Source organism: Solanum tuberosum, unplaced genomic scaffold (assembly GCF_000226075.1).
Source record: "Solanum tuberosum cultivar DM 1-3 516 R44 unplaced genomic scaffold, SolTub_3.0 scf00085, whole genome shotgun sequence".
Lineage (NCBI taxonomy): Eukaryota > Viridiplantae > Streptophyta > Magnoliopsida > Solanales > Solanaceae > Solanum > Solanum tuberosum.
The window spans coordinates 1290767-1307851 of NW_006239014.1; the positions used below are offsets into that span (position 1 = coordinate 1290767).

The window sequence follows — 17085 nt, forward strand, 5'->3', positions numbered from 1 at the left end:
GAATTGTCTCTGAATTATACGAAATAGACCATTTATACCTTATGTTATATTTTAGGATCAAAAATATTCCGTCGTTATCCCAAAAGAGATCACAAATATCCCTAAAGAGTTTAACACTCAAAAATTTTAATGATGTGGCAAGTCATGTAGACTTGTCCCTCCACTTAAGCTGCCAACTAGTGGAGGGACATTAGAAGACTAGTCATTGTTCTTTTTATATTATTATCTCCGTTCATTTTTAATTGTCATGGTTTCCTTTTACTACATCCGTCCACTTTTAATTGTCATAGTTTCTTTTTTTAGAGTCAAACTATAAAAACTTTGACTACACAAGTGTTGACACCTCTTTACACAAGTTGAAGGTTTAATGTGGTTATCAAAAAAGAAGTTGCGAAAATTGCTTGAGGTGGTGTCGTGTTTTATCCCTAATAGCAGCGATATACATTTTTACTTTATATTTTGACACCACTTAATAAAAATTCTAGCTCCGCTATTGTTGATCTCCCTTATGATTTATGATATTAGCTTACATTTCTTGTTTTGTATCATTAATATTAAAATGATTATTTTATGTTTTAGAATTGCAAGATTCATTTAATAATTTTTATTCTATATAGACAAACTTCTTATTATACAGTGAATTACAGTAACATCATGTTTTGGATTGTTAAATGATTTTTGGCAATTCTTGAAGTTTTTGACTAAAAGTACATGAATAATTTTTGTGCTTCCTTTCTCTATCAAACTTAGGGTAGTTGATTATCGAAATTTGAGTATGATAACATGTTTGCCGATGAAACTAGAAAAAAAGATTCTTGTCATGTTGTACTTTCGGACGAGGGAGTAATCGGGACCGGAGTCAGATAGAGGCAAAGAGTTCATTCCAATTTCCTTCGGCAGAATATTAAAAACCCCTTTTAACTTCTTGTTTATATGTTATATTTTGAATCCCCTGATAACATTTTGTCATGTAATAATTTTGAACAAGGAATAATGTAGTTTCCTCCAACACCTTTCAAACGTTTAATTTGATTCTAGAGTATGTATACATGTAGATTTGTTCTTCATTCGAAAAAATAAATCTCTTTGTCAATTAAAAATAAATAAATTCCATGAGCCCTTTATTCCAAAACAAACTTTGTTTATTTTCTTATTATTTGAAATAGAGATGCAACTTGGTAGTACAATTCACTTCTAAAATAAATTCAAGCAAACAAATTTGATGCAACCAAATGAAGGCCCTCTGTTCCAAAATTAGAATTTCAGAAAAAACACTGCATATAAAATGAATTTTTCTCTGACTTCTCAGGTATAGAAAAATTTTCTGAAGTCATGTTGAAGAATTTTGCAGCTTAAAAATTTGATAAAATTGCCTCAACTCTATGGTGCAACTGAAAAATCAATGACCAATGAAAAAAAAGAAGCTCAGCCCCAAAACCTACTAATGAAACCTTTCTTATCTTTCTTCATACGAGAGTCCAGTGATGGGAACTCAATAAGGTTATAGGCCAGGTCCAATACGATGGGATTACGAGGAACTGGTTGGAAGGCAGGTGGAAATGTTTCAATTCGAGGAACAACCTTCATGTTGGCTTCACCAACAGCTGATTCGTATGTATCCAATTTTTCCATGAGAAGTTTCTCCATCTGAAAGAAAGAAGTATAAAACATGGATTACACACGTCGGGGGATCAGAAGAACACAAATGGAAATGGAAGCAGAAACTAGACAAACTAGAAATGGACGAATACAAAATGAAATGCCTAAAAGAAACCCCGGAGTTCTTGGAATACAAAACAGATAGGCAATCGACTGTCATGGAATTAAATGAAAGCGAAGTAGCATGAAAACTTTAAGTTTCTACCACATATCAAATATAAAAAATTTATCAAGGCAGAATTATTCGACATACTTGGTAGTTCAAACATTCAGGTGACCCTAATGTGTACCAAACTAAAACTAGAAGAGAATGGGAAAGGTTGTGCTAGCTTATTTAGAACTACCAGAAAACACGTCTAACAGTTGGGAGCATCTACGTAGTACTAAATGGATAAAAAACTGAAATGAACTGTGTAACTGAAACTTCTACTATGGGGGTGGAGGAGAGGGGGGGGAATTTGTGTCAAACACAATGCTGAAGTGCTCAGTGAGAACTATCAATGAAGAAACACCATGCTTACTTGTTCATGTTTGACCTTTTTTGGGAACACAAGCAGAATTATAACACCAGAAGAAATTCCCTAACCGCGTTACCATTTCATTGAGTTGAAACCTTTTCCAGCACAAACACTTGAAAAACAATGGAATTTACAACTTCATTTCACAATATGCTTATCAATTGAGGAATCAAGCACACAAAAGGCAGTATCCTCTGAAGGACACAAGGAGAACTATTAATGCTTCTGCTAAGATAAGCAAGAGGTTCATCTAATGTTAACTACATTTTGAATTACCAAGAACTCAAACCTCTTCGTTCAAACTTTTTTTTTCAACTCTCACGATTCACGCAGTCAATATTAATTCTTCAGAAGAAATCCAAACTTCTTTCTTCAATGTCATCAAACCCAATCAGAAAAGATCATAGAAGAAGTTGGTTGGAAGTAGTTTAACAATACAGAAAATCTCCATGGGTTTCTTCCTAGTTTCTAGGGATGGCAATGGAGCGGGGCGGATGCAGGGCGGGGTGGGTTTAAGGCTATATGGGGCGGGGCGGGGCGGGTTGAAATGGGTTTTTTAAAAATTAATGCGGGGCGAGGTGGGTTGCTGTTATATGTGATTTTATGTGAGTTCAAATTTAATTTTAACTTTTTACATGTTATAAAAGTTATAAAAGTGATAGAACATTATTTATTAAGATAATTTCAATAAATCTACTAAAATATTCGAGATAGTATATGAAAATGGTTTAATAAAAAATAATATAATTTCTTACATGTTTTCCAATTGACCCTTGAAAATAAATTTTTTAAGTCACTATCCTATTAAATTAATACAACTTAATGAAAAAAAGAATTTATTGTTATGAATTTTATTTTTAGTATCAAACTTAACTAGAAAAAAAATTATTAAAAAAGTAATGCGGGGCGGGTTCATGCGGGGCGGGGTGAGGCGGGTTGAAAATGAAAAACGTTGTTATGCGGGGCAGGGGCGGGGCGGATTAAAAAATTTGCGGGTTAAGCTCACATTGCCATCCCTACTAGTTTCATATAGGAATATGTGGAACTGGTTCCATTTGCACCAAGAACATCAAAGAGAAGGTGAATACAACAACAAATTAGCTAATGGGAATGACTGCAAAAGTATATCAGACATATGGAAGGCCAAATCATACCTTCTTATCAGTTCCATTCAATGAGATATTAGATATCTTTTTCGAGAGATTTTCTGGAGCCTTTTCCTCCTCCATAATTCCTTTGGCATGCTCAGCACAGCTGTTAGATCTGCTCTCGTTATACAGTGTTCTCAGTTCCTTGATCATGACCTGTTACAGATGGAGAGAAAACAATGACAAAAGGAGAAACGGAGAAGAAAAATCATTCACACTCATATTACTGATTGAAGTGACATAAGTAGAAAATATAAGAATGCTATAATTATGCATCAGAACTTTTTCTTCTTTTTTTTAATTGAAATTTTTGGTCTGTGGACCATTTTATTTAACTGAAATAGGCCAAAGACCCATGTAAAAAATAACAAAAAATACAAATAACAGGCCCAAAGACCCGGTCCAAAACAAAAAAAGGAAAGTAGTCCTTCTGTCTCCTGTTGATTGCTGAGAAGAGTTCAACAATTTATGTTCCTCTTCATTCCCATCTGTTGAAATCTTCCTTGTGAGTGGAAATCTGCCATGACTGCTTATTGAAGCATTTCCTTTCTCCCCCACCCCCCCACCCCGGACAAGAGAGCCGATGGAAGAGTGGTAAGCTCCATTTTTTATTTCCATAGTTGCCTTCCGTGTTGCCTTGCCTTCCGCATTTTCAGCTGGTGTGCTCTCACAACTGTAGTGATTCTTTGTGACTTACTTGTAATTTGCTATACATATGTATGGGGATGCCATGTATATTTTGTGTTTTGTATGTCCTCATTGATTTTGCCGCTGTATGTTGATATACTTGTTTCTGATTCTCAAATTAGGCACTTGTGCTTTGTCCATGTTGAGTAACCTCCGTATCTTACTTAATTACTCCCTCCGTCCCATTTTATGTGGCACCCTTTCCTTTTTAGTCCGTCCCAAAAAGAATGTCACCTTACTATAATTGGAAACAATTTAACTTCCACACAAATATCCAAGAATTGTTTTAGACCACAAGTTTCAAAAGTTTTCTTTTTTTTCTTAAACACCGTGCAAAGTCAAACAGTGTCGCATAAAATGGGAAGGAGGGAGTACTTATATATTAAGGAGAGTTAGCAGTTGAAGGTCAACATGGATGCTTAAAGCCATAAAATCCAATTTCATGGCATTGTGGTGGTTAGACCGACTATGATATATAGGGCAGAGTGTTGGCTAGTTAATAGCTCTCATGTTCAGAAGATGCAAGTTGCGATATGAGAATGTTGAGATGGACATATGGACATACTAGAAGAGAGAAGATTAGATGAGGGAAGTGCGGGTAAGATGGTTTGGGCATGTGCACATAAGATGCGCAGATGCCCCCTCTACCCTAAACCCTAGTTCATGCCTATATAAAGGGTAATATATTCCCTTGGAGATGCATCTCGAAAATTTTATAAAGTTATGGAATATTCACAGAGATAAGATGTGGCTGAACTCTTCTTGACAACCAAATACTTCAAGAAGATCCACAAAATCCTTTCATGGAGATCAAATAAATCTCAAGGAGGTCTACATCATCCTACATTATAGAAATACGCTAGTAATGGTCCTCAATCACGAAGAAAATTCGAAGAAAAAAATCAAAGGGAGGAATAGAATTGTACCCACATTGTTTATCAATAAAATTATGTTTCTTCATATTTTATTTGTGATTGCAATTTATATTTTGTCACTTTAAAATTTGTTGCAAACACTATTATATTTGATTTTTTTAGTACCATATAAAAAACAAGTGTAAATATTTAAGTGTATAAAGATACATTACTAGATTTAAAACCATAGAAGTTTCCATCACATTTTATCCTTCGGGAAAAATGTAATCAACTGAAGTTTAATATTGTAGTAACTGTAGTATTACTATTAAGTTAAAAGAAAGATCTTCAGATAAGATTTAAAGTTCTGAGGAAATTGGGAAAATTATGAATACAAAAAGATACAAATTTGAACATTTCGGAGTAGAACTCTTTTGGAGTTGGGCCTGCATCTAGCATGGGCATCTTCGTACTAGTTTCTCCTTTAAGAAGCAGCTAGGAAGCTCTATCAATGAACATTTAGAGAACATGCACAATCAATTTTTAATATAATAAAAGCAGGTAGTTTGACTGATTAAATGCTTACCTGATCAGCAGCATTCGCGGACTGCAGTTTCATAAGAGCTGCATCAGCTAAAGAACGAGCTCGAGAGTACAAGGCATAAGCTTCTGTCCTCTTTCCCGCCGAACTGTAGGACTTTGCTAAGTAGAAGCACCTGGAGGAAAATTGAAATCAAAGCTTTGAATAGATTTCAAGCAAGAAAATATTCATCCTAGGACAACGTTACAGATACGGGAAGCTGCAATCCCAGAAACCAAGTAAGATCTAAGATGACTAGTGCTTCATGGTGGAAGAGAAGGAGGAGGGGCAAGAGGACTTATAAACAAGACCTCATCACAGTACAAAAGCAAAATTATTTTTCAGAACAGGCTTAAAATAAGAGAATCGGTAGGACTCCTAATGTCTAGCCAGAAGTTGAAATTAGCGCACCAAACTACAGGTCTACCACATCAAATTGAACAAAATTTTGCACATGAAGATATTAGTGCGGAATGAAACTCAGTCTAAGTCGTGAAGTAACTAGCAGGAGGCAAATAGATTAATCCAATGATGTTCGTTATCTAAGATAATGAACATTTTATTATAGTTTAAATAGATACTAGCACAGGAACCACAATTTCAAATTACTCCAAACAGGCAAAGTATAATCTTACATAGTATCACTGACCCAAAATTTCATTGATTACCGCTTAAGCATTTTGTACATTGAAATGGTACAACTTCCTTATCTAGGACACTAAAAGTTCCAGATCTCCTTCTCATAAATTCACCAATAATATTAGTTTTAGACGGCCACAAGAAATGCTAAAACCGTATGCAGATAGTCTTTCACTCTCCTCTTCTCACCAGAAACTTTTTCAACTATCACATGATAAAAGAAAAAATACAACAACAACAACAACATACTCAGTATAGTCTCACAAGTGGGAAGGGTAGTGTGTACACAAACCTTACCTCTACCTTGAGAGGTAGAGAGACTGTATCCGATAGACCCTTGGCTCAAAAAAAACATTTCACTTAATGAAGTAATAATAGCCGAACCTTTCTGCTCGGAAAGCCATACTTCTCAGCTCACACTCTTCAGCTAAGGCAACTTCTTCCACTTTTCTATCTCTTCCAGAACTAACTAGATCAGAAAGATCAGCAGTATTCTGCACCAGAGAAAGCAGTTAACAGTGCAGTCCAATAGCCATATGAGTGAGCCTTGTCATATTGCCAATTCTGATCTAAAATACACTGATTAAGAATGTAATAAGAAAATAACACTCGATAATTTTACCTGTAACAGTAGATCATACAGCCGAACAAGCTCCTCTGGCTTCGTGACCTTTTCATTTTTATCATCACGAACCTTGTTGAGCTTGCTTTTAGCTATTTTAACTAGCAACTGGTTCCTCTCAATGGTTCGCTGCCCTAAAATTGCACCAACGGCTTTATCCAGTCCACTTAACTCATCCTTCACATTTTCTGAATTAGCAGCCGTAACCTAGAAGAAAAACCATGTGTATAAGATGAACCAATTCAGGACTTTAATTTGATTTATGCAATATATATCAAGATCAACTTGAAATTTCCAAGAGCCAGCTACTATAATGTAATATAAGGAGTAGTCACTCACCAGGTCATTCCGGATGCAGCTCCTGGCTTCGTGATATGCTGCAAATATTTTGTCATATAACACAAGTTTCTTCTCAGCTGGAAGAGAATCAGCAGCTGAACCATGGATATCTTTCTCCAGTTCCTGGGCTGATTGAATGGTACAGTGTATAATATAAGCTTGAAATAAAGCTAAAACCAGCATGATGTTTTAAAGGAAGATATGCAAATATGCAATTAGTTGACCAAAACACAAAGTGGTTAAAAGTTACTCCCTCCATTTCAATTTATGTGTTAGTGTTCGACTATGAACAAAGTATAAGAAAGAAATTTTTTTAGATCTTGTGGTTTTATAAATGCAATGATATTTTTGTGGTTATAAAGGCGTGTCATTAAGGGTAAAATGAGAAGTTTAAAGTCAAATTGTTTCCAAGTATAGAAAGATGTCATTTTTTTTGGAACAAACTAATAAGGAAAAAGTGTCACATAAATGGAACAAATGGAGAATTTCACTAGAGATGCGAAAATGAGGAGAAATTTAAAACTAAATTACGAGCCTCTTAAGTTAAAACCAGTGAAAATTCTCATTTCCCACTCAAGTTTGCAAAAGCAACAATGTTGATGCAAACTTTTTTAGGTATAATACATGCATCTGTGTACTTCATTCTTTGTAAGATAACAGACTTGTTGCATTGTATAACATGGCATTCCTAGTGGACAATTCCTTACAATTTTTGGTTTGCCTCATCTTGTTACATATTTTATACTCTGTTATATTCCTCATCACTGTCGCTGGGACTAGACATGCAAATCTGCAACTGTTAACATCATTAACATTAGAAGACAACTCACAAGGGTCATAGAGAGTGCTCTGCAGCCTACAAGGATTTCAATTTCAAGTACAGACATCCAAAAGCTAAGAGGAAAATATCAAGGAATTCCCTAGAAATGCTCTGTTGAATAAAGAACACAAGTATGTAGACCAAAATCTAAAACTAGGTTAAAGGAATAAAATTTGGTTCAAAATAGTCGACTGGAACAATTCCAAACTCAAGAGACAAAAAAATCCTAATGTTGGAACCTCCAGTAAGTTGACTATTGATGCGTTTTTCAAAGTGCTACCTTTTGCATCAAAGTAAACATACCTTTCAGGATGGACACCCGTATCTTTGCATTTGAAATTGGAAATCTATTTCCAAGCCAATGAAATTCTGTCATAGATGCAGCCTGCTGAGATCTTGCCTCTGCCATAGCAGCCTGTTAACAAAGAAAAGAGAGTGATAGATCAATTAGGAGCAAATCATCCTCCAAACTCACTTTTTTTTTTTAAAAAAAAAAAAACTTGAGAAAGACAGCACCCAGAGTATAATGGAAGCACTATCGTACAAAAAAATAGTGCTTGTAAGCCATACACACTTTTATTTTATCGGGGTAAATTGTAAATACACTTAGAAATGACAGCTCACCTCCAACTTCGCTTTGAAAAGGTCCAGTGCAGGCCCTTCAATTTCACCGATGGAAACGAGTTCAGAAGTTTGTAAGTTAGACTCACCAATCTTGTGTAAGCAATATCTGATACTAGGTTCTAGTTCCTCAACTCGCTCACGACACAATACTTGGTTCTCTAGATCTCCATATTTTCCAAGTTCCTCATACACAGCCCTATCCAAATAAGAGATAGCGAGAATTCAGGACCTTGTTGAAACAATAGTATATTCAAATAAAAGAAGCGGTTATGGCGAGCAGAATGAAGAGATTATTCTACAACTTCCTCCGTGGATATTATTTGGAAACAAACTAGACATTCTGGCCATTATACTGTCAGCAATAGACAAGTATACATCTCCATAAAGACTACAGTACCTGGCACTTTTGAAACACTTTAGAGCAACGTCCCAATTTTGATCTTTTTCAAACAATAAACTCCCTTTCATGTATGCAGCATAAGCCTGCAGATTAGGAAACAAGATTGCTGAATCACACTACAAAAGCAAACTCTAGAAGATTTGTGTCAATAATTAAAAACTATATTGAGTCGCTTTAAGCATTCAAACACAAAATGAAACACCACGTCTACACAAGAGCAATGAAAGAAAATAATGACAATGCTAAAAGGATGTGATTAGAAAAGGAATGGAGTGATTGGGGTGTTCATAGATTCAGATTAATTAACTATTGTTTATGTAAAATCTCCACAAGAAAAAAACTATGTCAACAATTTGCAGATCTGCTAAGTTTGATTCTCTGTTTTTTTCACAAGGTAAATAATTTTACTAATCATACAAAAATCTCCCACATAAAAGTAGTACATTAGAAAGTAGAGAATCAACAACATGATATGATTCTTTACATTTGATTCTCTGTTCTACCACCAACATATACAGGCAAGGTGCCAAAAGGCAAGGAGAAAGGCACTACCAATTATATAAACTTAAAACAGATTTTACATTGTACTAAAGTTCTCATAAAGGAAACAAAGTTGATATACCGGGTCAGGTAAATGATTAGCCACACAAAAGGGCAGATAGATTAATGGTCTTTACCAAAAAAAAAGGGCAGATAGATTAATGGAAATAGGCAACTTTAAAACCGTTTTTTATAACCGGAATGATAGAAAAGGATCTACATTCTTTCATCTTCTGTGAGAGTAGCTAAATATCACATCCTTGACCATAGCCAACATTAATGACTATAGTCGAACAGATTCACTACTGTCCCGTGTACACCACAATTGACTAACAACCTTTCAATGTAGCTACAAGTGGACCAAGTTTTCTCTCGAGCATTTACACATATAACACCAGTTAATATAGGTATCTTTCTTTTCCTCAGAATTTCAGCAGCAAGTTTGACCCCCTAATTGTCATCCAAATGAAGCTCTTTTCTTCGCTTTTATCCTTTCTATCCAAGTAAGTCACTAGGGTCAGTTTGTTTTATCCTTCCAAGAGTACAAGCTACTACCTAGACAAGGATACTAACACTTAGAAACTTACTCAATTTATGAAGTCATTAGCAAGTACAAGACAACTCCACGATGTAAGCTTCAAAGCCAGTTCCATTAAGAAATTAAAGATGATTGTGGTAAGTGCGGTCAGTATTTGAAAAATAGTTATACTGTGATGAATCTTCATAGTAATATTATTTGTTTGGGTTTTATCCACTTATAGGTGCACCACAAGGTAAAACTAAAACCACAAAGAAAAAAATTGTCTCAAACGATCTACAATTTATCGGAATCACTGACGACTTAACTAAGAATAAAACAGAATAGAAGCAAAGAAATCCATATAGGCAAAAACAACACGAGAGGAAAACCGCGCTAGGCAGACCCCGTGCGACGAGCTAGACCAAGAAAGAATGCAGGGGGTTTCGAACCTGATGCCCCCATTTGAGAGATCCCCTGCTCAACCAAATCGGTCACCCTTGCGAGTGAAGTAAATTCAGTTTTAGCACTGACAAAAGCGAAGTTTGAAAGGTAAATAGAGAAATAAGTCACAGAAGAATCTGTTTCTTTCATAATAATTTGAAGTCATCAGATATTAACATGTTAATCAAGCAAATCAACCAAAATCTATAACATGGTTATTCTGAAGGACCCAATGACTTTCCTGCCACCACTACACTTTTATCCATTAGTGGCATGAGTTTCCTTTCCCTGACTTCATGTATTTCAGAAAGATCATCCTAATCAAAAGAAAAATGAACAAAGAGACTTCAAGTATAGCAAGGAAAAAGCATTTTGAGAAGATCAACAACTCAACACCTCTGGCAGCACCTCAGGGGTCGAAATGAACGAAGGTTTAGGCTAATGACTAAAATCAAATGCTCTCATGAGCAAACACATTGCCATGTATATGAGAATCATGACACAAGAAAAGCATACCTCCGCTTCTAAAGATGTTCTCGAATCTCCCTTGATGGAACATAATTCCTGGAAAAGACTAGCCCATTTAACCGCCTTTCTCAACCGACCAATCAGATAACTTCTTTGGCGTGCATTTGGTCCATCAGGCAATGTTTTCTTTTCCATAGCATGACTCCAAGCTCTTTCAGCTGTATAGAGAACCAAGTGAAGAAACCTACAACAAGCGTAAATCATTGAGATTGTTAAGCATTAATCAACTTTGTACATTCAAGAGATAAGAAAGAAAATATGACTCATATTAGGCAGAGTAGATTGTTCATAACTCAATAGACTACAATATCCGCAGAAAGTATAGATCACACTACAAAAAGAAGTATAACACTTCTCTCTTTATACTTCTTCAAGGAACTAGATCTTTAACATGTCAACTTTGTAGAAATTAATTCAAGAAATGCACCCAACCGCTCCAAAAAGGGCGTCATGATAGCTTGATCAACATCAAACAATTTCACAAATTAGAACTTTAGACTTGCAAACATACAATTGTTGAATAAAATAATCCAATACAGTAGAAACTCTTCTACTCCCTCTCTTTTTTCCCTTCTCTGAGTCTGACAAACCTTCACTAGGCAATGCCTACGTTTCAATTGATCCTTTTTTTAGTACGGTTAGATATGTATCATTTTAGTAATAAGTGTAGTCTAGAGGTCAATGAAGTGGGATGAAAAACATGTGTGACTAGGATTGAAATCTCCATAGAGAAACACTAGGTGATTTCTTTTCAATTGCCTAAACCCGGGTGGATAAAGTTAACAGAGACTAGGATTGAAATCTCTATAGAGAAACACTAGGTGATTTCTTTTCAATTGCCTAAACCCGGGTGGATAAAGTTAACAAGTAACTCTACTAGTGGGAGCTAGCAAGTATGCGGTGAAATAGTTTAGTGACGCACAAGCTGGCCCGGACGTCGCCATCAGAGGCGGAGCTAGTAAGGGTCCAGGGGTTCATTTGAACCCTTCAGCAGAAAACAACACTATTTATACATGGTTAAAATTATTAATATTATTATTATTATTATTATAGATGTTGAACCCCCTTCGACTTCTTCGTGTGTTAATTCTTCGTATTTTGAACCCCCTTAATGAAAATCTTGCCTTTGCCACTGGTCACAATAATCTAAAAAAGAAAAGAGTGAAATTTTGGACTGAACAAAATGTAGAGAATTCATATAATTGACCCTAATTAGTTTGAGAATGATGGGTAATTTTTGTTGTTGTAATAAGTAAATTCAATCTTCAAACACATAACCATATTACTCAAAATTATAAACCAAAAGAATCAAAAAAAGAACCCCTAAATTTTCAACTAATCTATTACTTAAATTATAAACCAAGCAAATACTAGCCATACAAAACATGTCAAACAAAATACAAATACACACACCTCACTTCAGTGACCGTAGTTACGGAAATTGAACGCTTAGTGTACTTCAAACGTCCGTGAGTGAACTTGAGCGATTTATACAATCTCCTTAATCGAGCCGTACAATACCTCCTGTAAATTCCAAATTTCTTACACCTTTAACACCAAAATCACTCAAAAACAAATCACACCTAAATCACTTATTTAATTGTCTTGAGGAACATGGATGCGTCGGAATAGCACCTGTAACGAGCATAATCACCGAATCTCAATCCATGCTGCATTTGAGCAGATTTTAAAAGCTGTAACACTACAAAATGTACCTAAATTCAGTGAAATCTCCACAATTTTCAATGCAATTGGAAAAAGGAACCAGCGGATAAGCCTTTGAGGAGGGAGAGAGAGAGAGTACCATTGACAGAGAACTTAAGGTTACTGATCTGATCAGAAGGAATAGAACTCTGATCCTCAATTTCCATAGCAGTACTTTCCTTCTGCTTCCCCATTTTCGAGCTAATGGCCGAGCGTTTTCTGATTCAAGTTCATTTTTTTTGGTTAAAAATATGCTTACTTTTAACTACTTAATCGTCATATCCCTTAACACAGATGTTTTCACTTTCTCATTTGACTTATTTTCTGTTTCTTCCAGGGAACACAACCTAGAAACAACAAATTCGTGCGAAATGAAACTAACAATAACGATAAGCACTATTTGTGAAGTTGCTCAAATAAATTCAGATATGAAGGAATCAGATGGTCAAAGTTTTCAGATCTGTGGTTAAGAGATTGATATGAAGAACAGACAATTCAAGCAAAATGGAAGATTTAGGAAAACCCTAACTATAATCTCAACAATGGCAGAATCAATACCTGGGTGATGTTGAGGATGGCCTTTGATTCTCGCCCTTTTTTGTGCACAGACGGAAGAACAAAGAAGACGACAGTAGAAAATGGCGTTAAATTAATAAAAGTAGATAATAAATGTACTCTCAAAAAATATAGTACTAGCTTCTTCTTTTTTTTGACAAGCTTCTTAAAAAAAATTAAATGTTTGTGTTTCATAAATTGATTTTTACCAAAAAAGAAAATTAACAATAAATTAATATTTTATCAATTTTTTAAAAAATAAATATTAGTATAAAATATAGTAGTAGTAAACTTCATTGAACTTTGTGAGATTATTAAATTTAAAAAAAAAACTTGTATACCCTTCGATTTGTTGTTTAGAGGTGATATATCTTTGTTATGAAATGGCTTCGTATATATTATATTGTTAAACAAATTGCTCATAAATACATTTTTCTCTAATTGAAATGAAAAATATTAATTTAAAATTATTTTTTATTTTAAAATTATTTTTTATTTTAAAAAATAAAATAATTCATGTAGGGTTGTATTTGATCCTTCTCGCACATTTTTTTTTTTAGTATTTGTATTCATCAACCAATTTGAATTTATTATTTTGATGATCAAATTTATTCTTTTCACTTATTTTCTTGTAGAATGTATTATAGATGCCTCAAAATCTTTTTTACAAATATAATAACTAAATTATAATATAGCCGTAAAAAAATAATTTTAAGTTTTTCTTACTTTTTAATCTGCTTTCATTCACACTTCTTTCTTTTTATTTCTCTTGTTTTTACACTAAATAATTAAAGAAAAATAAAATAAATAAAAACTCAAATGATATTAATCAGAGAAGTCAAAAATTAAGGTATGTGTGAAAAAGATCAAATACGTGATTTTTTAAAACATTAACAATTAAAAAAAGGAAAAATTACATGGTTAAACAAACATATACTAGTTAATTATTCATTATAGCTATAGTTTTAGTTAATTACCACTCGCGACCAACATTCAGTGATAATTACGTGGGCTGGGATTTTGAATTTGTATGATTCGCATGTTTGTATTTTCGAAATTCGTATAATATAATTTGTATAACTGTTTAAAGTTCAGATGTTTGTGTTATAAATTCGTTATTTCGAGTATATACAAAAAACAACTCAATTATACAAACGTACCCGCAAATTATACAAACCCGCGAATTATACAAACGAGACAGCATAAACTGTAGCTACGGCCCGTAAATATGCAAACTATAGCTATGGAGCATAATTAAGTTTATTGTAGTGGCTATTTGCGAAAATTCCCATTAAACAAATAACTTAAAATTATTTTTTCCACTTTTGTAACGGTATGGTATATGTGACAGGTTTTATAACGATAAGGTATATGTGATCCACTTTTGTAACGAGAGATATATAAATTCTAAATGACAAAATTGAGGGGTATATCAAACTTTTTTTCCCATAAAAAAAAGAACTTTCGCATATAGCCACTCAAAAATAGTTTAATTATGCTCCATAGCTATAGTTTTCTAATTACGATTCGTAACTACATGTTATAGGGAGGAGAGTGGTGATCGAGATTGGGAGAGGGAGAAGAGAAGCGAGCGACAAAATACCGAGAGCGGGAGAGAGGTGAATTGTATATGTATATCGGTTAGATAATTGTATATATACAACATAGGCGAATCCAGGATTTCGGGATGATGGGTGCATTATTACAAAAAGATTGATCTAAGATATAAATTTGATATGTTGGACATTTAGGTTCTTATTACTGAAAACCAAAAATTAATATTATAGGTCCAAAACTAATTAAAATGTCAAAATTGTTACCAATAACCATTTAGAGAGATGTTATCTAATTTTACAAAGAAAAATAAAACAAGATGAATATAAAATTCAAATTTCTAACCTCACGTAGAGAGGTGCACCTAGTCATCATCACATTATATGATACTCCGAGTATGGGTTCACACATCTATATTTCAATATTTTTCAAAAATATAACACTACTATATATGATCTCGAGAGGGGAGCATGGGTTCTCGTGAACCCGATGGACCCTCCTTGGATACGCCTCTGATATACAACTGATATACATATGTATTTGTATATTTGACGAACGATATTGGGAGAGGGAGGAGAGAGGAGAACGAGATTGGGAGAGAGAAGAGAGAGGCGAGCGAGATTGAGAGAGGGAGGAGAGAGGTGGGCGAGAGAGGGCAACAATTTGTATAATTCACATCTCGTTTGCATAATTTACGGGTACGTTTGTATAATTCACGTGTTTTTATATAATTGAGTAATACAAAGTCTGAAATTATACAAATATGATAAAACTCGAAATAACGAATTGATACAAACATAAACATATAAACTTTAAATTGTTATACAAATTATATTAGACAAATTACATTATATAAATTATATTATACAAAATCCGAAAACTACACGTTTATACAAACTTTAAAATGTTATACAAAAAAAAGATTGAATGTATATGGTAATAAAACTGAAAAACCAAAGAAAATCATCATCATATACAAATACAAATCAAACGAAGAATTGTTAGTTGTGAACTATACAAATGTGATGAATTATACAAATTCGAAGTCAGCCCATATAATTAATGGTTAATATTAGTCGCGATCGGTAATTATAGCAAACTATATCTATGATGACTAATTAAGTAGTATAAGTTTACTTAACAACATAATTTCCCCTAAAAAAATTAGTAAATTCTTTGAATAGTCATTCATATTTGGCAAATTATTTAATAATATCACTTTTGTTTCTTTTGGAACCATAATATCAACCAACAATTTTTATTTCCTTAAAATAAAATGTACTTTCACATAAAAACATTCTTCTTTTTCCTGAATCCTGATAGGATAATAGAAAAGATCTTTTACAAGTACAAAATGATAAACTAGGGGGCCGTTTGGTTACTGGTTAAAGTTATGCAGGTATTAGTTATGTAGGTATTAGTTATGCAGGTATTAGTTATGCAGGTATTAGTTATGTAAATATTAATTATACAAATATTAGCTACATAGATATTATTTATGTAGAATTTAGTTATGTAGAAATTATATTACATAAATTATTACTTATTGATTATTTAATTTATTGTAAATTAATATACTTTTTTTAAAAAAAATCGGAAATTATAACATCCATGCTTATAAATCAAGTCGTCAAAATGGGATTAACCCATGGGCCGGCCCAACCCTACCCATTATTGGGGTAGGGTTGGGATAGGATTTTTCAAGCCCCATTTAAAAGTAGGGCTTATAATCCCGACCTATATAAGCCCTTGGTCCTTGAGGCTTGATCGGGGTTGGGTCGGGATCGGCCCATGGGTCAAAACTTTTGTAATTTACAATAATCTTACTAGTATATAAACTAATAATTTGAATACACGATGTGTTGTAATATTATGAATCTTCGTACCCAGATACATGTATCTCGGAATATATGGACTCAAAATTAGGTTAATTTATTCTATATACATTCTATCAAAGTAGATTCACATGTATCTAGGATACACATACAAATCTCGTGCCCTCACCTCCCTCCTATCTTGCTTGTCACTCTTTTATCTCACTCGCATATATGGTATACGAGATACATCATACATGCTAATTAAACTAGGGGTGTGTTTGGTATGAAGGAAAATGTTTTCCATGGAAAATGTTTTCCTAGAAAATGTTTTCCTGGAAAACAAGTTGATTTTTGACTTATTTTCTCATGTTTGGTTGGTGAGTAGAAAATATTTTCCGAAAAAGATTTTTAGTGTTTGACTTATGAATGAAAAATATTTTTGAGAAATATCTTTTATTTTAACTAGAGTAGAAAATAATTTTTGAAATTGAATTTTTTTTTTAAAAACAAACTTAAATTTTTTTTGGGGCGTGGGG

The 17085-nt window shown here is 33.7% G+C and overlaps 1 protein-coding gene across 3 annotated transcripts; it reads right to left on the minus strand.

The window, feature by feature from the left end:
- Window positions 1-1223: 1223 nt before the first annotated feature.
- Window positions 1224-13285, minus strand: LOC102586149 (signal recognition particle subunit SRP68-like). Of its 3 annotated transcripts, XM_006346882.2 has the most exons (14): window positions 13182-13285; window positions 12724-12842; window positions 12555-12621; window positions 12333-12443; window positions 10908-11103; window positions 8888-8973; window positions 8491-8686; window positions 8170-8281; window positions 7047-7174; window positions 6708-6914; window positions 6470-6579; window positions 5453-5582; window positions 3332-3481; window positions 1224-1647 (listed from the first exon to the last, which is right to left on the minus strand). In XM_006346882.2, the coding sequence occupies exons 2-14, from the start codon at window positions 12815-12817 to the stop codon at window positions 1426-1428; spliced, it is 1809 nt and encodes a 602-aa protein (XP_006346944.1). In that variant the 5' UTR covers window positions 12818-12842; window positions 13182-13285; the 3' UTR covers window positions 1224-1425. The 3 variants fall into 3 exon arrangements, with proteins under 3 accessions (XP_006346944.1, XP_006346945.1, XP_015164098.1); XM_015308612.1 differs by lacking the exons at window positions 1224-1647; window positions 3332-3481 and adding an exon at window positions 5224-5371; XM_006346883.2 differs by lacking the exons at window positions 12333-12443; window positions 12555-12621; window positions 12724-12842 and having other exon boundaries at window positions 13182-13276.
- Window positions 13286-17085: the final 3800 nt, after the last annotated feature.

What these genes read in the sequence shown, in the direction of transcription:
- LOC102586149 (XM_006346882.2), bottom strand. Translation starts at nt 12,817, where the DNA reads ATGGGGAAGCAGAAGGAAAGTACTGCTATGGAAATTGAGGATCAGAGT. An exon ending in ACGGGTGTCCATCCTGAAAG is followed by an intron (nt 7,175 to 8,169) that starts GTATGTTTACTT and finishes CCATTCAATCAG; the next exon opens with CCCAGGAACTGGAGAAAGAT. An exon ending in GCTGCATCCGGAATGACCTG is followed by an intron (nt 6,915 to 7,046) that starts GTGAGTGACTAC and finishes TTTTTCTTCTAG; the next exon opens with GTTACGGCTGCTAATTCAGA.